At 50.1% G+C, this 24,826-nt stretch overlaps 1 protein-coding gene across 1 annotated transcript in view; it reads right to left on the bottom strand.

Annotated features, from left to right (window-relative positions):
* Positions 1–655: 655 nt before the first annotated feature.
* The window catches only part of Ky (kyphoscoliosis peptidase), a 38,199-nt gene continuing 14,028 nt past the window's right edge, over positions 656–24,826 (bottom strand). Inside the window, exons 4-11 of the mRNA XM_057766298.1 lie at positions 24,038–24,112; positions 22,085–22,147; positions 19,834–19,916; positions 18,468–18,576; positions 17,289–17,406; positions 8,137–8,325; positions 6,942–7,132; positions 656–4,595 (exon numbers count right to left, since the gene is read on the bottom strand). Coding sequence (XP_057622281.1) covers positions 3,700–4,595; positions 6,942–7,132; positions 8,137–8,325; positions 17,289–17,406; positions 18,468–18,576; positions 19,834–19,916; positions 22,085–22,147; positions 24,038–24,112 — 1,724 coding nt within the window. The 3' untranslated portion in view covers positions 656–3,699. The remainder of the gene's footprint in view (positions 4,596–6,941; positions 7,133–8,136; positions 8,326–17,288; positions 17,407–18,467; positions 18,577–19,833; positions 19,917–22,084; positions 22,148–24,037; positions 24,113–24,826) is intronic.

Below are 24,826 nucleotides of genomic sequence, written 5' to 3'. Positions count from 1 at the left end.
ATGCCATTAAAGAGTTGGTTCAACCACGGACCACTGTGGACCCCCACCCCAAGGATGAAGTGTAACCCATCTCGTTTTGTGTCTAGCAATGAGGAACACGATAAGCCCAGATTTGGGAACACAAATCTTTTTGCCCTTCACACTACAGCTATGAGAATGGTTTCCATGGTTACAGCGGTTTCTCAGAGGTGTCGGGATTTTCATTTTTTTTTTCCCCTTTAGTCCCCTAAATGTCTAATTTATGAGTAATCAGTTTAGGCAACCTGGAAAGTTTCTTGTATGTATATGAATATCAAGAAACATATATTCAAAGCCCAAAAAGTAGGTTGACAGGCAAAATTTTGGCACATTTTTCTTCTCCCACTATAAAAAGAAATTTGGACTGACTTGAAACTCTGTCTTCAGATTCTTCAAAGGCACGTGAGCCGCAGAGGGCTGGGGCTGACCTAATTATGTTTCCTTTAATGTGCAATAGCTATTTGCCCAGCATCCCATCTGCATCTTGCCATCGCATTCAAATGGCAGGGACATTGATTTCTTTTTTAAAAGCATCCTTTGAACATGAAAGTGTTTTTTTTTTTTCTTGTTTTTTCCCCTTTCCTCCTTGTGAAAGCTGCGATAAGGATGGATCGATAATTACATTGTTGGATAAAAATGAATATAAATTTTATTGAAAAACAACCCCAGCAACAATGTGAGGAGACCGTCAACAGGCAGCGACCCACACAACCCAGCGCATGTGTTAGAAGGATTAGTCACCTCTGCAGCTTTAGGTGCTTATTCCAAACGACAAGAAATGACAGACCGCAGATAAAAAACCTTAGAAATCTGACAGTCGTGAGCGATGTGGTCACACCATTAACCCAGTGTTTACTGCAGGTCAACCAGTGTAGTTTAAGAATTAGTGGAGAGAGAACCCAACCATGGGCAAAGAAAACTCCAGAACACTGGGGAAACTTTTCTCCTTTTCAAGTCCTTTGAGAATCTTGCAGACTTTATTGGCAACGTGGCCCCCCTGTTTCACGACAGGAAACGGCTCTTTATGTCTAGCTCAAATCCTTCATGCTTCACTTAATCTATTTACGTCTCTTTAATCTCAGCGGGCTGTGAGAAGTCCGTCCTGGTGGGACAATGAGACATATGGAGAACTCAGAATATTCACAATCAGCCAGAGAGCAGTCCAGCTGAGCTGGTGGCACTTCGGAAGCGAACTGAAAAGAGGTTAATTGCACCCTTTTGCCCCACCACGCCCCATCCTTCTGCACCCTGGCACCCATCCTGGGGCTTGCCTGGCACAGTGATGAGTTTGATCAGTTTCAGCCTGTCATTGGCATAGCAGTGAGTGTGGTGATCAAAGCGACCTCGACCAGGCAGGCTTGTGTCCAGGGTTTCTGTCTCAGGAAAAGATTTCTGGGCGAAACTCTCTTAATTCTCATCACATTCTGTGTTTTCTCACCATGCCAACCAGGAAGTCTCCCCAGGCTCTTCTCACAGTTTGCATGGCAACGCTGACCTCGGCGTATCCACGAGGGATGAGAAAGCACCTAGTGATTTTTAACAGTTGAGGGTTTGCAGCGGTGTCGACTTCGCATATTGACCACCAGGGGGCGCTCGTGCCATTCGATCGACCCTGGGACTCGTGGACCCGGAGACAAAGAGGGGGATTTGAATAAAAAGCCTTCAAAAACGCAACCTCCAAATTTCCAGCCTGGGCAGCATGCGTGTAAAAATTCATGAAGATTGGATTTAGTTTCATGTATCTTTACTTCAGTGGAAAGAAATGCAGGCGTTTTCCCGAGTGCTCTTACAGTTGCCTTGACAAAGGGGCTGCCTGGTTAAATGAGGAGGGAGGGGCGTGTGGATGACCCACGCGCTCAGCGCTCTGGGAGAGGCTGGCCTGGGTCTCTGGTCCTGAGGACAGCTCCTGTTTATTTGGGGGTAGCATCCTCTATGAGCTCCCGAGTGGATTAATTATACTGTTTTGAAAAACATGGGTATCATCTTCTGCAGGGCTAGCAGCGGCAGTCAGGGCTGTGTCTAGTGTGTGGCTGGAATCGCAGAAACACTTATTATTTTGTTAAAATATAGCACACTTCTTTCTGCTCATAAAACACAGGGGTGAGGAAAGGCTGTTTTCAGGCTGTGCAAACGCCACCGTTTCCGCTCCACCTCGTAGTGGTGCCTAGTGGTGCAGAGTGGCGATGCCTCCCTGGCTTTTGTGCGTTTTCCAGGAGTGAGTGACGAGAGATGCTGACAGGTGAAAACCGCCCGAGGACCCAGGGCATAAGCCCAAGGCAGTTCAGCCCCCAGTAGCCATGCTAATCACAAGTGAGGCTACCTAGCTTGGTACCAGGTGGGTGGCAGTGGGGGACCTGTGGGGAAGGGGCTGAAGGACTGAAGTTTTGGGGTTCTGGAATTTCAGATAGGCCCCACCCAGCAGACACCCACCCAGAGGTCTGGATGGCTATGGCTGAGTTCTTCGTGTTAACCTCTACAGTCCCAGAATCCAACGCGGGGCCATGTAGAGAAGGAGGTTATGAGTATCCCAGGCTGGCTCTGGCTGCAGGTGAGCCTGAGGACATGTGGAGTGGTTCTCAGAAGTGAGGGATGGGGGTCCTGAGATAGGCAGAGCGAGCAGACACCTAGAACCCCGAAGTTTGGTGGGGACAGTGCTGGAGGGCCTCCCTGCACCGGGATGGGGTTGTAGTGGCCTCTTGGGGCCTTTCTCAGGCCTTCCCTGCCTGTTTCCTGCTGCAGCCTGCCTTTCCCTCAGCCGTTGCCATGGAAACACCAGCCTCAGGTGCTGCTGAGGGCCAGCTAGGCAGCCGAGGATTTTTAGGACAGGCCTGAGCAAGCAAGAGGCCCTCAACTGTTCCCAACAGAAGGTTGAAGTCAGGGCAGGAGTTGTCAGCTCAGAGAAAGACAGGAGAGAAAATGGCTATGATAGGCGTTCTCCGAGACAGGCACAAACGTTCTCTCCAGGGCACATGGTGGTCCCGTCAGCCTAGTTTTGCTTGTAAGGGTCCTGGAAGCAGCAGAATTCTATTATCATACACTGTCCCTGGTTCTGCTGAAGTTTCTCTGGGACTCGTCTGCCTGCCCAGGACTCATAGGGATTGGGGGAGAACAGCCTTGAGTTGGCTGATGGTTAGCTAGCTCCTTTTCCACATCTCCCCTCTCGCAAGCTCTTGAAGAGCGTGAAGTGGCTAATGAAGAGGTACTAGGAATATGGAAGACGAGCGGTCCGACATTCCCTGGGGTCCAGAAGCCGTGGAGAAACACTATTTCTTGGGTGACTGATCTCTCTGGTAGACTCAAACTCAAGCATCATTCTCTAGTCACTGTGTGAAAAGCTTCCAGGGCGGGCAACATCTCCTCTCTCCCACCCAACTCTACAGCAAGGTCCTAACACAAGAGCAGGCATAGGCGCGGGTGTACACTTCACAATACCTTGGATTTACATAGCACCTTTTTCTTCTAAAGGGCCTTTGCCTCTGTCCCTTCATCCACAATCGCACTGAGTCGAAGCCCTCAGCAGCACAAATTCCTCAATGCCTTTGGCAGAGCAGGGAGACTGAGGCAGAGGCCTAGAAATGTTTTCATGCAGATTAGTGGTGTCCCAGGCTCTCTGCACTTCCGTTTGGGCCCTCCCTGGGCAGGGCTGGCCTTAGCCCTGGGAGGGTGCGGGTATTTAGCCCTTCACTGGTCATTCACTTTGTATTTCAGGATGTAGGAGTAGAAGTTGTGGTTAGCGTTCTCTAGCACCATGACGTAGACTTCTTGGCAGCCAGCGGTGCTGCAGCTGCCCTCCCAGTATCCCTCGGGGTTAAGGGTCAGGGGCCACGTGTCCTGCCCTTTCACCAGCGCTTTGGCGATACCATGCAGCTTTAGTTTGAAGGGTACATTGCGGTTGGCGGGAAGGACCCCTGAGAGGGGCTCCAATAGCTCATTGCCCTGCCCCCAGTTGCCGAAGCTCTCGGGGAACATAGGCCAGTTCACCTTGGTGTTGGCGCAGCACAGAAGGTAGTTGAAGACAAAGACGAAGTTGCCTTGTTCTTGCCTCTTCTTCACGAAGATTTTGAGGGCGAACTTGCCCGCGTGGGGAAGCTGGACTTTCAGCTCTGTCCTCTTCTCTCGGTTCAGCTGGAAGATGTAGCGCAGTTGCGTCTCCTCGGTGACAAGGCCGTCATCTCCATGGAGGGATGCCAGGACGCTGATGCCTTCCTCCACGCCAAAGCTGACGGAACAGCGACCATCACTGGTGTGGATGATGGGGTCGGGGTGGGAGGGCTTCGTGATGCCCATCTGCTCCGAGAACCAACTGGGGCCCACGGGCTGGTGAAGCTCCGCGGGCAGCCGGCCAGAAAGGTCCACGAAGTTGCACTTGAGTGTGTACTCCAGCACTGAGCTGTAGATCTCAGAGTTGCCTTTGGCGAAGATCTGTAGCTTGTGGGTGCCCATGGTTGGAGGGTACACCTCCAGCTTCATCCCGTTCTTCCTTAGGCTCAGGAGCCCATGTTCCTGCTTGCCATTGAGCATGAACATGAACAGGGTTGGGGCACAGCTCTCGATGGTGACCGTGGCTTTCCCATTCACTGTGGGGAGGAAGTCTGTGTCAGGTGACATGGGCCCAGAGGGTGCTGGCGAACGCTTGACAATTAGATCTGGGGGTAGGGGGTTGGAGGGTGAGGGGATGTGACCTACAGAGTGTGTGCCTGTCTGTGGTGCTAATGCTTCTAATAGGCTCAGTTTTACCAACGTGATGTCGCTGAATGCGGCGTTCCTCTGCTTCGTTTAGGTGAATAGTTTTGAAAAAGCTGATAACTGGGGGGAAGGGACCCACGAAAAACCCTGTCCCAGCCATATGTTTCTTTCCTTTCCTATCCCATTTGGTTTACATTGGGGGAAGCCTGTCTGGATATTTTACCCTGTTCCAGAGCAGGGGAGGGGTTAGATCAATGGGCAGAAAGGGTACAATCTCCTCCAATTCTCTCTCCCTTTTTAAGATTTATTTTTCTGTGCATGTTTGTTATGTCTGCGTGAATGCTGCGTGTGTGGCTGCCTGTGGAGGCCACAAGAGGGCGCTGGATCCTTGGAGCTGGAGTTACAAGAGCCTGACTGTGAGCTGGATAAAGGTGCTGGGAACAGCACTCAGGTCCTCTGGAAGAGCAGCACCAAGCTCTCTTAAACACTGAGCTGTCTCTCTAGCCCCTACAATTCTTAAGCAGTACTTGCATATTGCGCTCCCGCCCGTGATTCTTTACCGCGTCAACAGCCGTCACATGATCGCGTCACTTTACTCTGGGGATTTGTGCCCAAGTCCTCACGCTTGCTTCTCACATAGGAGTGCCACAGCTGTGTTTCTGGACTAGGCTTTCACAAGTTAGTGCCCCCCCCCCATCCCCTCCTGCAGCTCCGCCTTGGCCTGCACTTTTGTATTTCTTTATCTTGGTCATTGTTTTCCTTCTGACTTTTGCAGCTCACGAGGTCTTTTCCTATCTGGGCTTCCCTGGCTCCTCAGGACAGTGCCTGCTCCGAGAGCCTGGCCTTCTGCTGGAAGTTGGCCACCCCATCCCTTACCCCAGCAACTTCTCCAGTCCTCCATGGAGGGAGGCTGGCAAAAGAGAAGGCTGTCTGGTTCATAGTCACTATTAATTCTCTTCTCCGTACTCGGCAAGGACTCGCCCTGAAGACTTGACTGTGAAGAGCCTGCACCAGCCCTCAGGTGAGCTGGACATGCTGGAGGGTTTTTTTTAGAGAACCCACTATGTTCAGAATGAATCCTGGGAGCACTTTTCCATGCTCTGCCTTTGCCTGGGCCTGGGTTCTTTGGGAAGAGCTTGGTGCCTGTCCTAGAGAAGCCTTGGTAGAAGTGTGCTGAGCATCTTAGAGGAGGTGAAGTGCCAGGGACCCCAAAGGCTCTGGAGAAGCCATTCCTGGAACCTCTCTATTCTCCCAGCTTCTTCCTTCCCTCCTGCACCCACGGACCCTCCCCCGTCCCTTCCCTTTTGCTCCCCAGCTTCGCTTTCTTGCTTCTCTCCCATCTCTATTCTTAAGGCAGCTCACAACCACCAAGAAATATTCTTTCAATATGTAGCATGAATATGGAATTGAGTTTTAGATTAGTATAAATTAAGAAATCTGGTGTTTACATTTTCATGTCTCCCAAAAAGGCAAACTCAGCCCAGTGATGTGACGACTACGCTGTCGGGGTCTGCTCGAGTCTTTCTTACGGTTTAATGTCTCACAACAGAGATGTAGACCTCTCACAGCCTCAGGTGCAGGAAATGAGATCCAAAGTGAGCAGCCAGCGGCTGTTGCTTCAGCCACCAGAGCTGCCACGTGTCTGTTACTTGCCAGAGACCACAGGAGTCCTGTATCCAGGTCAAGAAACTCATGGGGAAGTTCAAGGGCCAAGAAGTACCGGCTCCCTGCTGCCCCCTGGCTGCACCCCTTGCCCCATCCCCTTACTCTGTCACCCTGCAGTGTAGGGTAGGGTCAGCGCCATTATCCCTCAGTCCACCCTAATCGGATGCCTCTAGGAGCTCAGGCCTCTGTCTGGGATGCAAGGAGGCCCCCTGGTGGCAGAGCTGACGCTGACAAGTGAGTGGGGCTCAGATGAGAAGGGGGAAGTGGGGTGAGCAGCCTTCCTGAGTTCCCTTGTGTGTCTAGAGCAGGACCAGGCTCTGGATTCTCAGGGAGTCATGGGAAACATGAGAGCCCTTTGAGACCCACGATTCTGGGATCAGGTCTTGGTCTTCACTGACCTTCAGAGTATGCAAACATCCCCCTGCCATGGTCCCTATGGTGTGTCAGGGGATGCCCAGTGTCAGTTCAGGCCAGCCACAGGAGACAGCTAAGCTTGGTGATCTGCTTTTCTTGGGCCACTCTAGTGGGAGGACTTCTCTAGTACTCCCGCCTGTGCACCTGCCACTCCTTACCTGTCCGGATCATGGGCGTTTCTGGGTGGGCACTCAGCATACCCTTGTTGTAGAATTCACTCTTGTGGTACATGTTGTTCTCAAACTGCCTCAGGGACTGAGGTGGCTTCAGCAGTTGCCAGTTTTTGTTGTCTGGGAAATGGTCCTCAATGAACAGGGCGGGGTGGGTGAGGAAGTAGAATTCATTGTAGCTGGAGTGGAGGAAGACCTGGTTAGGAGCCATGTGTAGGGGTCAGCCTGACCACCTCCACCCGTGTCTGGACATCTCACAGGAGACCCTTGGGACACCTTTATCTAGTTGACCCAACCACTGGAGGGGGATTACTGACAATAGAACGGAATGGGTACTGCCTGTGGTCCGAATGTGGGACACCGGAGACTCCTCTTCAGTGGGTGTGGGCAGTGAAGGCATAGGGAGGCGGGGAGGCAAGGTGCCAGCCCTCTAGTTCCCCATTGAACCCTTCTTGTCTCTGTGCCTGGGGAGCTGTGCAATAGGGGAATGAGAAGGAAAGAGAGACTCGGTTTGAGCTTGGGGATGCTCTGCTCTGCCTAAGGGGTGACTGTTGAGGGTAACAGAGGTATGTAGGGTAAATGTGGGAGAGCCAAGGTTTCACTTGCAAACATCAGAGAGAACAGCCAGTTTCCCGAATAAAGGTGATCAAGGTGGCCGATGGATAATGACCCACAAGAACGTCATGCTTGGCTCATTAAGTTCAGGGTTGGCCAGGCCTTGAAGGATGATCATGGTCCAGCCTGTATCATGGGGGCCCAGGGTGACTAAGCTTCACCTAAGCTCTCCTCTCTGCCAACCACATCTTTCTTCCTCCTTCCTCTTCCTAGAACAGGAAGTGGGGAGAAGACGGAGCATCTGAGCACTTAACTGCTGGTAGTGAGGTTCTTTAGCCCCGCCCTTCCTCACATACCACCGTGGGGCCAACCCAATGGGATTCTGTGTTTAGGTGAAAGGAGCCATGGGGAGTCTGAGGAGAGATTTAGCTGTGGATGGGTGAGGTGACAAGAAACTCCAGCTTCCTCACAAGTGATCCAGGGCCAGATTTGGAAAAAGGTGGCTGTAGCCACACAAGGCTGCCTTCATCCTCCCTTTCCCCTTGTTGTGTTCCCCCTTCAACCTATGTCCCACTCCCACACCACACACACAGACCAGGCACTTGGCCAAGCTGAGCCTCGTACTTACAGAAAGGTAAATTTGGAGGTGGTGGTGTCTACCAGGCCACTGCCCCAGGTACTGTCCAGCAGGTGCCAACGGCCCTCAAGGTACACAGCATTCCAGGCGTGGTCGAACTCTCCAGAGAAGCTTTGTCCAGTCTGGTAGCCAAAGCCCTTGGAGTAGCCAGGCACGGTGACACACTGCACACCAGCGATCCTGGGGTGGGAACATGGGTCTGAGAAAGGGCTTGAGTGCTGGGGGTGGGGACGGGAAACCAGAGTGCTGGCCAGGTCCTGTCTGCATAGACTGGCTGCAACCCTGCTGTTTGCTGTTCCCCTGAGATGCTTCAGCTCACTTCTGAAGTGTCTCCCTAGGGCCTGCTTGACATGATCTGATGCACAGCTTCTCAGGAGGAAAAATGAGGACAATGGTGAGGGCGGTCTCAAGAACACAGGGAGCAGGGAAACCACGATGTTCTCGCAAGAAAACCAATATGAAAGAGCTGTACACAGAGGCTGGGAAAGTCAAGACACCCCCGGCGGGTGCTGCTGGTGGGGGTATGAGGTAGCTGAAACCCAGCTCCTGCCTATGCTCTCCCAAGCATATCTGCACGGGGATGGGAGAGGCAAGCAAACTGGTGTATCCAGAACTGACCTAGGGAGAAAGGATTGGCTGCCAGGATACCTGGCCATCAGTTTTGGTTTTCATGAGCAGGGAACAGAAGGCTGCATTAATGCCTTTTACTGACTGCCTGGGCCACTGTGTTGGCTAGATTTATGTCAACTTGACACAAACTGGAGTCATCAGAGGAGGGAGCCTTGACTGAGAAAATGCCTCCATAAGATTGGGCTGCAGACAAGCCTGTAAGGCATTTTATTAATTAGTGATTGATGGGGGGATTGATTGTGGGAACAGCCCTGGACTGGTGGTCCTGGGTTCTATCAGAAAGCAGGCTGAGCAAGTCACGGAGAGCAAGCCAGTAAGCAGCACCGCTCCATGGCCTCTGCATCAGCATCAGCCTCCAGATTCCTGCCCCGTGTGAGTTCCTATCCTGACTTCCTTGGATGCTGAGCTGTGATGTGGAAGTGTGAGGTGAACAAACCCTTTCCTCCCCAAGTTGCTTGGGTCATGGTGTTTCATCACAGCAATAGTGACTTGACCAAGACAGTCACCATTGCATTCTCTCTCTGTTCTGTGATGAGTGGAAACACTGGCTGGCCCTGGCTTTGGGGATTTTTTTTTTTTTTTTTATTTAACAACATATTCCTCTTGCAAAGCAGGCACCGCTTTTGGGGAACTTGGACTATGGGAGATGGGTGCCAGTCACTTTTGGAGACATAAAACCAGGTCTGAGCTGTGGCCAGCACTCCATGACTGAACCAGCAAGGCCCCTGAAGGCCCTGCCTTCCCAACACCCATTGATCCTCCTCTTCATCAGCTCCTTCCCCAATGTGGCTATGGAAGAATGGGCCGTGCCAGTCTGGCCCACTTGAAGCTGCTGGTCCCAATGCTGCCAGCGCCCCGGCGTTGGCTCTGTGAATCAGGAAAACGCGCACTGCCCCACACTTTCCTTGCGTTCCTAAAAAGCCAGCATGATAAACACACAAGCCTATGGAGCGCTGGATGTCCAAAGCGGCTCTGCAGTGGGGCCCCTTTGCCCCAGCAACTGCCCTGCCCTCCACACAGTGCTGGCCCTGAGCCTCTCTCTGATGCCTGCTTCAGATAGCAGGGCCCGCTCAGCGGGGCAGCCTCTGGATGCACCGGATCCCAATCCCCTAATCACTGTAAACATCAGGGCCTTAGAGTAGTGGCACAAGATGATCACACATTCACTGTGTGGATAGGGAGAGGCTTCCCCATGGAGATGAACATTTAGCAGAGTGCCACATTGAATGCTGACTATTAACACGTCATTTGTTGAACCACTGGGGCAAATGTGGCATCAGAAGATGAAGAGACCCTCATGGCTCACACTGCTTCCCATGCGGATAAACACGCATGCTACCACCCAGCCTTAGCCTTCCTCTACCAGCAGAGCCACGCCGAGACCACCCACACTGAGACTCCTCGCAGGGGATGACATTTGGTGGGGCCTGTCCTTTTGCCCACAGTGTCAGAGAGGGTTCAGACCCCCACTTCCCAGGTCATCTTGTGAGATTATAGCAGCTGGGCTCTGTGGAAAATAATTCAGGGGCACTTGGGGACAACCTGTTGACAGACACCAAGAGCAGCTAGACCCGGATGGCAGGATTTTCTGCTGGTGATGGTCCAAAATGAGTCCCAGAGCAGAAGGTTCCCGGGGCGGGAAGCCTCCGCAGACAGACTCTCTGGGTGAAATGTGTGTATGTGTGGAGAGTGAGGACAGGGCGTGGGAGAGATCCTTGATCTCTTTGTAACTGAATTATGGGTGGTTTTATTTCTTTAAATTCCTCTGCATCTTAATTTTTTTTCCCTTGGGGTAGCAGGGGGTGCTGTAGCTCAGGGAGAGAATGAATGCCTTGCATGCATGAGGCCCAAGATTCAATCTCCAGTATTGTATGAAAAGCAGGGGAGGGGAGCTTACCAACATTTTAAAATAATGATTATGTTACTTTTAGAATTGGGAAAATCTATACACACAACTTAAGTTGTATCCTTCAGTGAATTATTTCCCACAGATGCTCAGAACGTTGTGTATATGAATTTCAGTCTGCTGCGGAGGGCAAAGGGAAGCCCATTGTGTTTGAAATGACTCCTTTCACAGTGAGGGCAAGTGGTGAGCGGAACTGCTGGGCTTGGTTCTGGTTCAGCGGTGCTAGCTCTCTGCTCAGAGCGCCAGGATCAAGGAAAGAAGGAAGGAAGGAAGGAAGGAAGGAAGGAAGGAAGGAAGGAAGGAAGGAAGGAAGGAAGGAAGGAAGGAAGGAGGACCATTTAGCGTCCATGCCATCTCTGGGTGCTGGAGCAAACTGGGCACCCATGTAAGCAGTCTGGACCTCCTCCTGGGAGAAACCTGTTTTGAACAGTGCGCTGGGGGGTGTTCTTCCACCAGAAGAAAAGGGGACGGAAGATCTGAAGAAGCGAGAGAGGAGTAGCAGGAAAGGCCTTGCCTAGCCCAGGAGGAAGAGAGGACAGCAGTGACACAAACCTGTATGCTCCAAGCTGGCGTGGGCGGCCAGAGGGTGTAGCCAGGAAATCAGGACTCTATTCCTACCTGGAACAGTCACCTGCAGTGACCTTGCTAGGCTCATTATGGTTAAAAGGGATGGTTGGCATGAAGTGATCTCCAGGGGGCGATTCTCCTCTGACAGGCAGAGGAGAGGGAGGAAGGGCCGTGGGGAATGCCTGTGGCAGAACTAGGATGAAAAATGAACTCAGCTGTAAGTTTATGCATTGCTGGAGTATGGCATGGGGATATTTTATTATCTGGCAGCCATGTGCAAGATGAATTGGACAGAAGTCACAATGTAGAGTGTTGTCAATAATCCGTAGCCTTTATAGGAAGTAAAATAACTCATATGCATAAAACAACGATCGTAGAACTAGTAGCTTTGCGTCCAGCCTCTCTGGTCGCTGGTCAGAGCATGATCCATGACCCGTTCACGTCATTGAAAGACCACTGACTGTATAAATGGTGTGCCAAGCACAGGAGTGGGTACCGGGACACAGCACAACACGACACACCACAGATCCAATAAGAGATTGTTCCGAGATGAGGCTCAGTGGCTGCCTTGAAAGTGCTCATGTTTGTAAAGCAGGGAGTTCAGGGAACTGTCACTGAGAAACCCAAACTGAAAGGAAAGTGCTGAGAACTCTGGAATAGGAGCTGGGAGAACTGTTGAAGAAGCCATGGAGGCTGAGAAATGTTTCCACCCTTGAATAGCTTGACTAGGCACCACCAAACGTCCTCAACAACCCACCTCAGGCTGTAGAACCTTTTCCTTTAGACAGTTCCAACAGTACCAGTACCAGTGTGTCGGCAAAGCCAACTTGCATGCAAGACCCATGAGCAAACCTCCTGAGACACCCAGAACATCAGGAGAAAAGCTGTAGCTCAGCCCCAATCAGGGCCAGGGCCCAGGGACCCAATCAATGCAGGGAGATTTCAGAAGCCCAGTTGGTCATCCACTGGGGCCTGCTGAATATGCACTGAGCAGAGATGCAGGCAAACAGAAGACAGCATTACCCAGTGACCCTGGCTGGCTTCTCTAACTGCCTTAGCTTCCACGAAGGCATTTCCTTGTCACTTACCAAAGATTTGAGCATGCCAGCTTGCTGGGGTGTGTCCCTGGGTACTGACTAAAGAGGTGATGGTTCAATACCATGATGGTCGTTTGATACAGACACAGTCCAGGCCCTGCCACAGGCACTGTGTGATGCAGCTATAGCCTGTGAGTGGCCAGACCCTACTGGCGGTGTGGGGGAAGGGCTGGGCAGGCAGAGACAATCTGCACACAGTAGCTTCTGATCACGGTAAATGAAACTTGCTTTTCTTCCCTTGTTCTGCTGAGAAAGTGGGCTTTCTACCCTGCAGAAGCAATGGCGTCTCTCACAACGCGTATCCTTGATTTCTTACAAACTTAGGCATGTCTCTATCCTTGCTACACATCTGTCCATTTCATGATCACAGAGGTCTCCTGTCTAGCAGCGGTTCAGAGAAAGAGGGTCCCTGACTTGGGGACACACAGCAAGCGAATGGCTAAAGTAAAACTGGAGCGTAGCAATCCTGAAGCTAGTCTGAGAGTTTTTGGATTGCACCAGGACTTTTGCGGACCAAGATTCCATTTTAATTTGTAAGACTTTCAGTGATACATGGCAAAATTAAAAGATGATTTGTTAAAAGATGATTTGCTATAGTAACAGAATTCAAGTTCTCATCCTTTGTTAGTGTATCTATAAGGAAGGGGAGTTCTCGATGTCCTTTTCAGAGGTCTTATGTGACAAAGTCAGAGCTGGCAATAATTAAATCATTCAAGCCAGGCCTGGGCGTGCAGGCTTTTAGTCCTAGCTATTTGGGAAACAGAGGCAGGAAAACTGCCTGATTGAGAGAGTGAGTTGAAGGCCAGCCTGGGTAACTTAGAGAGATGCAGTCTCCAAATAAAAACTGGAGACACAGTTCAGGGATAGATTTCTCTAGTTAGCAGGCCCAAGACTCTGGGGCCAGGCTCCAACACTGATGAAGAAGAATAAAAAAAGACTACTCAGCTCCTGGGGAATCCGCATTTCCGAGAGGTTTGGACGACCACGGTGGTCATTTTGGCTAGCAGCAGCCGTCTAAGCAGGCATGCCGCTGTCCTTGCTCTCTGCGACACTAGAAGATGGATGGATGGAAATGCTGCTGACATATGATTGGTGACAACCAGTCTGCTCAGTGTCAAAGCCTCAGACCGGTAATAAACCCCTGGTTATCTCAAATCTCTGGAAAATCTGCCAGCTGGTGGTGCTCGGGTTGTGATTGCGGGGAGAGAATTTACTGCAGGCTGACTCGGTGGCAGGAGCCTAGGGAATTAACCTTGGCCCCTGCAAGGAGATTAGGCAGAATCAATTAAGGCTGTGGGCAATGAAGGCTAAAGAGAGACTTAATGTCCAATGATAGAAAGTCAGAAGGAAACTGGACCAACATTTGCACAGGCGAGGAACGAGACTAACAAAACACGTCACATTGGAAACTCAGGAAAGACGAGGGGGAAACGGATAATGCCTGGAAATATCTAAGTCCTTACCAAAGCACTTTGTTAAATCAGTCTTTAATGAGGCCTTGCAAGGAGGCAGAGGATTGGGCAGGAAAGCGTGCTGGCCTCTGAGTACGACCATCTCTAAGAGGCCACCCTGACAGTCCAGCAGCCTAAATCGGCTGGTGCGGATTGCATGTCTGCAGTTATTAAGGAATCAGCTAATAAATTTACCAAACGTCTGGTGGTTATTTCAGGGGTGAAGGGACTTAGGGAAGCCATGCATGAATGGATTCCTGATCTTTAAAGCAACACTGAAGGAAATTCACAGAACTGGGAGCTATCATTCAGCGCCCCCACAGTGCAAGGGATTTTGGGCATGGTCACTGCTCGGTTGAGTCTCTAACTGATGTAAAATGTTGGGGTGTATTTTAATGATCAGCTGCAGGGCAGGATGTGGCCATTGCTAAGCATCTGAACCAGGTCAGAGAGCTGACAGTTTCAATCAAGACAAGCGTCAGTTTTCTGAATCTATGTGGGTGGGCTGGCGGATTCTGTAGGAACGTTTGCAAAAGTGTTCCTATACTATGAAAGACAGGGAAAGTTAAAAAAAAAAAAAGCAGTTCCTAAGTCAACTGGGGGGAGGGAACATCTCCAAATGGCACTTTCCCTCTTCCCAACAATCCTCCTGTTGCCATGAAAGCAGCAGTCCGTGATACACAGATGAGGATGAGGACTGGAAACCCGGAAGTGGTTAGTTAGGGATTGGAGCCCAGGCCTTTCCGGCCACCATACCAGTGGCACAGGGAGCCAGGAGGCAGAAGTGCTCATCAGGACACTCAGTAGCAGGAATCCTGTGCTGGAAGGAGCCCACAACAGTCCATCAAGGGAGGGGGCGGGGTTCACGAGGCTCCACCCTCTTCTGGGAAGCTATTGGTAGTTAATGGTTGCTGGGGGAGGGAGAGTCATATTTCTCAGAGGTAAACTGCCCTTGTCTAACTAATAACCCCCACTCATGCAGACAATCCTAATTAAACACAGTGGCCCCCAAAAATGTGAAAGCAGGAGGGGGATCCTGTTGGGAAGAAGGGGTTCAGTTTGAGGGGGGGAGAGGAGGAGAAGAGAGGACCACGGGAGATCCGATCAAAGTGCATCATATATGTATGAAATTGTGAAAAAAAATGAATAAAGTGAGCACAAAACCCCAACTGATTTCAAATCTACAAATTCCTATGAAAACAACCATATTCTAAAACATGCCAGGCAGGCACTGAAAACATATTGGTGGTGTTCTGTCATTTAAAAGAAAACACACAAGTCTGCCGGGCACATCCTGCTGCTTCTTATCACTCTGTAAATGCCGACTGAAGGCCTACTGTGTGGACGATTCAGTGTCCAGAGAAAGGCAGAAAGAGAGGGAGGAAGACAGGAAGAAAGGAGGACAGAGAATAACTCTGCTGAGAACCAGGAAGGATTAAGGACGTCTCTGTTGCCATTGCCGTGTGGGGGATTCAGGGCCACTTAGTTTTCTTTTCCTTGTTTGTACAGTTTTGCAGATTATGTTCAGTGAGCGATTTTTCTCTAATTCAAAAAAAGTTATTAGTGACAAGATGATTCGGTGGGTAAAACCCCTTGCCACCAAGCCCGATGACCTGAGTTCAATTCCCCATGTTACAAAGAGAGAACTAACTCCTGGAAGTTGACCTCTGACCTTCACATGGATGCTATGGCATGGATGTGCACTCCTACCCCGAGATAGAGATATAAACATATTAGAGTTGTTATCAGAACTGTTGCTGTATGCATATAATCCCAGCACTTGGGCCAGCCTGGGCCACACAGCGAGTTCAAAGCCAGCCTGAGCTACATAGCTAGACTCTGTCTCAAGCGTCACAGGAAGGATGTAGTTTGGTGGTGGATTATTTGCTTTCCCTGGGGAAGGCTGTGGGTTGGATTCTTCAGTATCGCCCAATATAAGAAGCTTTGATGCCCTTCAATGGAAGAATGGATGAAGAAAGTATGGAATATATACATATTAGAGTACTACTCAGCAGTAAAAAACAATGACTTCCTGAATTTTGCAGGCAGATGGACGGAAATAGAAAACACTATCCTGAGTGAGGTGAGCCAGACACAAAAAGAGGAACATGGGATGTACTCACTCATATTTGGTTTCTAGCCATGAATAGGGGACGTTGAGCCTATTATGCGTGGTCCTAGAGAAGCTAATTAAGAAGGTGAACCCAAAGAAAAACATTTAGGCGATGAAAGGAGACAGAGACAAAGACCCACATTGGAGCACCGGACTGAAATCTCAAGGTCCAAATCAAGAGCAGGAGACAGAGCACGAGCAAGGAACTCAGGACCGCGAGGGGTGCACCCACACACTGAGACAATGGGGATGTTCTATCAGGAACTCACCAAGGCCAGCTGGCCTGGGTCTGAAAAAGCATGGGATAAAACCGGACTTGCTGAACATAATGGACAATGAGGACTACTGAGAACTGAAGAACAATGGCAATGGGTTTTTGATCCTACTGCTCGTACTGGCTTTGTGGGAGCCTAGGCAGTTTGGATGCTCACCTTACTAGACCTGGATGGAGGTGGGTGGTCCTTGGACTTCCCACAGGGCAGGGAACCCGGATTACTCTTAGGGATGATGAGGGAGGGGGACTTGATAGGGGAGGGGGAGGGAAATGGGAGGTGGTGGTGGGGAGAAGGCAGAAATCTTTAATAAATAAATAAACAATAAAAAAATAATAAAAAAAAGAAGCTTTGAGACAGGAGCCTAATATAACGAGTTTGTAGACACAGGCACTCACTCACTTTCTGGGAAGGGGATTTTTCTGGTGACCCCCAGGACTTCCTGCTTGTTCCCGAGGAGAACCCAGGAGACTTCAGAAAGGGAGCATAGGGAGCTATAGGGATCAGTATGGCTCCTCCAGCCTTGAGACTGTCTAGAGTTACTGGAAAGTCACGTGGCCCATTCTCTCACATAGGCCTGCTGCTGTGCCAGACGCTCAGCCAATATCCCCTAGAACGGGGCCCAAAGACGCCAGAACCACAACCTGGCTTCCAGGCTTTCCTACCAATGGCTCTCTCCAGGTAGATTTCTGAGATTCATCTAGAGGTGCCCCCCTCCGCCTCCCCAAAGGACAGCCTTTCACAGTCCCCTTGGCATCGGTAGCCACTGTCCTCTGGCTTCCAGGCCTGCCATTCTTTTAACCTTCAGCTGCAGAGAGAAGGGAGAAGGCAGAAAAGGGGCCTTTTATAACCAAATTATCTTTGCTCATTCATCTGCCATTATGTTAATGCATGGTGAAGCCCGGCAGATGGTCCAAAGTCAATTACGCTGGTGTTAAAAAGGGAGAGATTGACCTTTTCAGGACTCACTTGGATTCCCAAGAAGAGTTTGCAAACTCAAGCTCAGGGCCTGGCATGGGGGCAGAGGCACAGAGGGCTTTAGGAGAAAGAGAAGGACACATCAGCACAGCCCCGGGACTCCAGCCTATCATAGGCTGCCTTTCATACCTGCACATTCTTTCAAAGAGGCCAGCGTAGCCATCACAGTTGGTCTTCTGGGTCCTCAGGATGTCAGTGGGTTTAAAGGCTTGGCGGTCCTTCTCTTGGGCGGCCTCAACATCGTACTCTGGAGGACAGAGGAGGGGGATGTGAGCACGCAGGGCTCCCAGAGGACCGAGGCTGGCTCAGAGAGGAAGGGAAAGCCACAGAGGCCGCATGCAGCATGGCCTCCATCTCCAGCTGTGCTCAGGAGGAAACAGTAGCTTGAATAGAAACAGAACCCCAGCCTAGCCAGATATGGGACATGCCACCTTTTGCGTGGCAAAAGGGAGGTAGAGGCTGAAGCAGAAAGAGCCAGCTGGCCCTCATGGTGAATACCTTTAATCCCAACCTTCAGAAGGCAGAGGTGGGCAGAACCCTGTGAGTTAAAGGCTAGCCTGGTCTAGAGAATTCCAGGCTAGTCAGGGATGCATGGTATAGGGGAGGAGGCAGCCTCCCTCAGGTTCAGACCTTGGGGAGGTGAGTGCATTTTCTAAGCTATACCTGGAGGACAAAAGAGCTTCAGGAGGTAGGGTGGAATACTGCCTGTTCTTCATGTCAAGGGACTAAGGGTCCACTCCACTACTTGGTGGATCACCATGTCCCCATTTGCAGGCGTCAGCCCAATAGTCCCCTCTGCGGCTTGTCAGGACCTGGTGAGATTCCCAAGTTTGTCCTGTGGGGAGCAGTAGGCAGCTGCTCAGGCCTAGGTCCCCAAGATGGCTCTGAAAACCCTGGGAGCAGGTGGAAGCCATGGCCAAGGACAAGGGTGGGACAGCAGGAGGCAGGAGGTGAGCACCCGCCCTTCCTGGGGTTGTTTTAAGACCTTCTGGTGTTGTTACTGTTTTCAAACCGCTGTGCTCTCCTCAGCCTGTGGCCACTCTTCTTGGAGATGGCCTGTCCCAGGTTCTCATCTCTGTAGAGCAGGCTTACTAGGAATCCAGGACCCAGGGAAGGCAGCTTCGGGGTGAAGGCCCAGGTCTGGAGGATGGTTTTTACCTTCTTTGGTTAGTCTTTGGTTACTCTGGGCACTAGGGAACCCTTCTCCCTGACTTAACTTACTCCTTCTCACACTGAGTTGGCAACAAAAGCAGGAGTCTGAGGGAAATGGGCATCCAGGGCTCCCAGTGCTGCCCCCTGGTGGTATACCTATGTGGTGGCAGATCCAGATCCAGATGGCTCGGACCTTTTCCAGATCGCTGTGGGCTTCCTGGAGCAAGTCACTCACCAGTTCATCCAGGCCACTCTTGACTGATACCTGTGAGCAGAAAGAGCAGCCTGCATTGGAACCTGGGGAGTATGGGAGTCTAACAATGCCTCCTATGGCCTTCCGCTCTTCCTGCAGGTAGGAAGCTGGAGTGGGGCCCAGGAGGACAGAGGCTATCTGAGGGTAAGCATAGAGGTGAGGGAGTTGGACAGGGCATGTGCTCTGGCCAGATGAATCTCAGGCCCTAGAGCCACCTCAGCTTTTCTCATTCCATCTGAGGCATTCATGTGGGCATCTGGGTAGCTTTAGCAGCCTGTGGTCGTGGTTAGTATTTACTAAAGCATATCTATACTTGGCTAGTTTTATGTCAACTCGACACAAGCTAGAGTCATTTGGGAAGAGGAAACCTCACTTGAGAAAATGTCCAAAAAAAAAAAAAAAAAAAAAAAAAAAAAAAAGAAAATGTCCCTACCAGATTAGCCTATGGGCAAGCTTATAGTGCATTTTCTTAATTGGTGATTGATGTGTGAGGACCCAACTTTCTGTGGTCAATGCCACCTCTGTACTGGTGGTCCTGGGTGCTATAAGAAAGCAAGTCGAGAGGCCAGGGGGAGCAAGCCAGTAAGCCCTCTGCATCAGTTCCTGCTTCTAGGCTTCCTGCTTTGAGCTCCTGCTCCCATGTTCTGGGATGACGGACTACAGGTTTAAGATGAAATAAACCATTTTCACCCCAAGGTGCATTTGGTCATGGTGTATTATCATAGCAATGGAAAAGCAACTAAGACACCACCTATGTATTTAACACAATCCTTGGGCCTTCTGTTCCTCACTAATCCTATTGTGGTTGAAATGTGAAGGTCCTCCATAGGCTCATGTATCTAAATGCTTGGTCCCCAGATGGTGGTATCATTTTAGAAGGTTATTGGACATTTAGGAGACATAGCCTTGTTGGAGGGGCCTTGAGGTTTTACATTCAGCTCCATTTCCTGTCTGTTCTCTTCCTGCCTGGGGTTGCAATGTGTCTAGTTCCCCCATGCTCGCACTGCCAATCCCCTCCCTGCCCACAATGGACTGTAGCTCCTCAAACCACGAGCCCAAGCAAACTTTTCTCCGCTAACTTGCCTCTTGTCATTATGTGACCACAGCCATAGGAAAGTGACGAACGTGTCCGTGAAAGGTCAGTCCTAAACCATCTCTCTAGTTTATTCAGGGCATGTTCAAGAGGGGCCTAGAGGTGGGTTTGTCATCCTGACTTAGGGAATTCTAAGTCACCACTGGGACCCTTAACGAGGGGGCCAGTTCTCCTACCTGTGAGGCAGAGGCATCAAGTTTCTCAAAGTGCCGCAGATCCAGGGGCATAGATTTCAAGCTGGACCTGTCCCAGGGGTAGGCTGGAAACACAGGGAAACCAGGTCATCAGGGAGATCCGCTGAGGAAGGCTGTGAACCCAAGCCTTACGATCACTTGGAGGGTATGTGGCTGTTTAACTTTCCTTACGCTGAAACGCTCATCTGAGAGCTGCTCCTCCTTAGCAGGGTTCCTTTGGACAAAGTGACTTGGGAACTGTGACAATCCCTGTCTTGAAGATCCACAGGAACCTGAGACTATTTTGAAGATCCTGAAGATTCAGTGCTAAAGACCTTGGCTAATACAACTGTGCCCAGATAATTACTGATGGTCTCTCTCTCTCTCTCTCTCTCTCTCTCTCTCTCTCTCTCTCTCTCCCTCTCTCTCTGATATTTAGGTTGTTTTTGTTTTTTAAACTTTCTGTTAGACGTATTCAACAATGTTGTTGGACCCTGGCATTGTCAATCAGGAAGAGTCCCATGACCATGAACTTGGTGTAAGGTAGCTCAACACATGCTGGGTATAAGAAAGCCTAGCAAGGCTGGCCACCTGGGTCCCATAGGAGGCTCCCTGTGGGGGATCAAACTTTTAATCAGGCCATAGGGGTAGCAAGGAAGAGAGAAACTGGACACTGATGTTGGTTTGTGGCCAGCAGCTACCTAGGCTTTCCCATTGGACACAGTGGGAGAGCCCCCATCAGAGCTAGGAGGCAGATGTAGGACTCAGGAGCTGACATTATCGGGCTCATGATTACCCATGGAGTTGGAGCTGGAATATCTCAATGAACACAGATAACCATGAGCCCAGCTACTGTGGTACTGCAGCCACCTACATCAGAAGGGGGACAACTGACCAACTCCTGCTGAGTGCCCCACTTCTCAGAGTTCTCATCAGAATAGTTCCCATCACTGTCCAGCAATAACATCAGAGTGACAAGTGGGTACCAAGTGGACTTTCACATCACACTCAGTTTAGCTCTTCCTTGCTCCTGTGTAGGCTAGCATTTCTAAAATGGGGTTTAAAATTCTATTGTATTAGTTCCTCCTTTCCTGGCTCCATTTTTTACAATATTTGATGTTTTATATTCAAAATACTCATGATGATTCATGCCTCATTAAATCTACCTTCTGAGCAGATTATGTAAGATTCAAATAGAAAAAACAGGATTTTGTAGACGATGTTTAAAACACCAGTAGCATTAATTAACTTATTCTCATTTTAAAGCAAGATAGGCAGGTGTACATGGAGCCGTAAACAGTATCTGGCCTACCAAGTGAGGGAAACTGAGGCCTAGGAAGGCAGATTAGAGGGAAAAGCAGGATTCCAATCCAGACCACATATCACCTCATATCACCCCATTTAGTGTTTTTTTTCTCTGCCTTAACTTGCTGCTCACATGCTCCCTATTTTATGGATATTTGACACTCCATTATATTTACTTATGTGCATTTTTTGTGACAGTGGGATTGAACCCAGAACCTTGCGCATTGGAGGTAAACTTTCTACCATGGCTATATTCCAAGTCCTCCATCTAAGGCTAACTTTTCTTCCTCTTCTTCTTCTTCTTCTTCTTCTTCTTCTTCTTCTTCTTCTTCTTCTTCTTCTTCTTCTTCTTCTTCTTCTTCTTCTTCTTCTTCTTCTTCTTTTCTTCTTCTTCTTCTCCTTCCTTCCTTCCCTCCATCCCTCCCTCCCTCTCTCTCTCTCTCTCTCTTTCTTTTTTCTTTCTTTCTTTTTTTTTTTTTTTGAGACAGGGTCTCTAGTTCAGGCTTGTTTTCTCTACGTAGCAGAGGGTGACCTTGAACTTCTGGCTTACAGGATTACAGGAGTATGTCAACATGCCCTGTTGATCTGGTTCTGACGCCTGAACCCCGAGTTTCACGCGTGCTAGGTGGGCACTCTAGCAACTGAGCTGCATTTCCAGCTCAAGATTATCATCACTCTGAGCTCTGCTGTTAGTGTCTCCTGCGGAGGACTGCTCTGCCACCAGAAGGGACTGATTTTCAGCACTAGGATATCTGATATAGCTTTTCTTTCTACACTTGGGTCCATGGCAGACATCACTAGTCAATCATGACACTCTTTCTCCCAAATCCACAGATCATTTCAGATGCTTGATGTCGTCACAGTAAGCCAGTACCAATTGGCTGGAGACTGGACCAAGAGGCTAACTCACGGCTTTTTCAAGGGGCCCCAGAGAAGGCCCGGGACTCACCATGGGCATCTTTCCCTCCAGGCTGCCGGGGTCTCATGTTTCCATTTTTGTCACCTTGTAAACCTGCAATATCCCAAAGGTCAGAGACACTTCAGAAGAGACAGAAAAGCAAGCACTGAAGATTCGCTCGGCGGCTGTCCTGGCTGCTCAACCTCTTCACGCTTTCCCTCATACTCTCATCCCTGCACACCACTGCACCATGGCCAGACCTTCCCTGAGGTCCATGGAGGCAGAGGAGAGATGGGACACAGGAACTGAACGGCAGGAACGGGATCTATGAGCCAGAATGTCTTGGATCTCAATGCTTTATACCCTTCATCAGGTCCACACGGTCCCATCAGGACCACTGTGGTCCAGTGGTCCCCGCCATCTTGGAACATAGCTGCAGACACTGAGAGTACAAACTAGCTCCTTCCAGATCACCCCAAGACAAGAGCTGACTATGGGTAAGAATGATAACAGAGGCACAGAAGGTAATGGGGCCTCAGGGCCCAGAAGGTCATGTATCCCTCAGAGGAAGTGGCCTGATGCGGTGAGTTCTGGGAGGTTAAGGTGGGATGGCAGCCATCAGGAGAGTCCCTGGGAAAGGAGCAAAGGAGTTTTTGGCACTGGTTCCAAGCCAGGTCAGGAAGATGCCGTCTTTCTAATGACAGCATGTGAAGTTGGGGGCGGCCTCACGGAGGCAGGTGGCTTGTGCCCCTAGAGGCCACTTAGGGCTGTAAATACAAGAGCTGAAAGCTGAGAAGTGCTTGCCATTCCCAGAAATAGGTTCTTTTTTTTCTTCTTTCTTGGAAACCTCCCCCCATCTTCAGATGAAAGGACAGGGTTCAAAATAGTTAGCACTTACTAGGAACTCAGAATAATCCTGCAAGGGAGAGTTACTTATTTTTTTCCTAATGAAGAAAAAGTAATCCAAAAGACGGGTAAGTGAAGCTACACCGTGGACCCCAGAGCCAAGCTAGGCTGCCTTCCTGGGGTCCTGACTGTTGAGGATTGCAAGGATGGTCTCAGAGGGTTTGGGTTCATTAAGTGGGCATGGGAGGGACTTGAGCTTGGCTGCTCTTGCAGCCTTCCTTCCTCTGCTTGCTTTCCTCATGAGGCTACCATCAACTCAAGAGCCAGGGATGGAGTGTCACTGTGCTCCTGCCGGCCTACACAGATTGGCAACTGCCACACACGATAGGTAAAGTGAGGTTTCAGGTTTGTGCCTGGGTTTTTCTCTCTTGGTTAAGTAACTTTCTCGGATGGTCATATCTCCTGGCCGAGTCTCACTTTGTTGGCTTGAGACTCTTGGGAAGAATGCTAGTTTATGCACAAAGTCACAAAGCTGGAAAGCACTGTGTAGGCCATGATTTGGGCAGTCCACAGATGGCATCTTAAAACACTGATGGCAACAGCCTGGGGAGGGGAGGCACCATTGGTTGTATGCCACAGTGCCTAGACCTTATTACAGAGACACAGAACAGCAGTCTTCGGGTGCTGGACTTTGACTGTAAAATGCCCCCATAGACTTATGGTCCCCAGATATTGGTTTTGGAAGGATGTAGATGCCTCTCTGGAGGAAGTTGGTAACTGGTGGGCAGGTCTTGGGTCTCTATAGCCTATTTCTACTTCCTGTCAGCTTTCACCATGCAAGGCAGTGAAGAGTCCAGCTGCACACCCTTGCCATCATGGAGCTTCCCGCTGCTAAACCTTCTCTATCATGATGGATCGTGCATCCTCAAATCAGGAGCCCAAACCAAGCCTTTCTCCCTCCAGTTGATTCTTGTTAAGTGGTCACAGCAACAAGAAGACAAAGCAATGGGCCTGGATGGGACAGTCTTGCTTCTACCTTTCACCAGGCTGTAGGCTCAAGCCCCTCTTTGATTTTTCTCAGAAGATGTGCAGGCTGGAGTCTGACTCACCCACTCTCCCTGACAACCCTCTATCGAGCGGCACTGTAAGGGTACATACGCTTCGCCAAAGAGAACTTCTTGAGTAGCTGGGGCATAGCGTCTTGGGGGTGGATTTCCACCGTCAGCTGAGTACCTGCAAAGGGGGAGGTGACATCTTCAGCCAAATGCTGCCAGGAAGGGCACACCATCCGTGACAGACGTTCAAACAACTGAACATGCTTCACTTTCTGTTGACTAGGTAGATAATCTGGGTTTTACATAATAACTCAAATAAGGAAAGCAAACACTCTCTCTACCCCTTCTAATGCAGCCATCACCCTAAGTAGAATCCATGGGAAGAAACACCTGCAGACCCTGGGAAGTCAGTGACATAAGAGAATGGGGGTGGGGTGGGCTGGCCATGACCAGGGTGTGTGCTGGTTTGAAAGAAAATGACCTCCAAAGGGAGTGGCACTATTAGGAGGTGTGGTGTTGTTGGAGTTGATGTGGTCTTGTTGGAGGAAGTGTGTCACTGTGGGGGTGAGTTCTCAGGTCTCATATATGCTCAAGCCACACCCAATGAGACAGACTCCTTCCTGTTGCCTGAAAGATGTAGAACTCAGCTTCTCCGCCTTCTCCACCATGTCTGCCTGCGTGTATGCCTTACTTTCCGCCATGACGATAATGGAATAAACCACTGAACTGTAAGCCAGCCACCCCAATTAAATGTTTTCCTTTATAGGAGTTGCTGGGGTCAAGGTGTCTCTTCGCAGCAACAGAAACCCTAACTAAGCCATGGTATGAGACACTGGTATTGAGTTTAGCCTTCTCTTTCCCCCTCTGCCTATTGGTCAATGGCAGAAGTCCA

This window comes from Chionomys nivalis, chromosome 4 (assembly GCF_950005125.1).
Source record: "Chionomys nivalis chromosome 4, mChiNiv1.1, whole genome shotgun sequence".
NCBI classification, from domain to species: domain Eukaryota; kingdom Metazoa; phylum Chordata; class Mammalia; order Rodentia; family Cricetidae; genus Chionomys; species Chionomys nivalis.
Note: the sequence above shows the minus strand (reverse complement) of the source record. Positions and strands in the feature narration are given on the sequence as shown.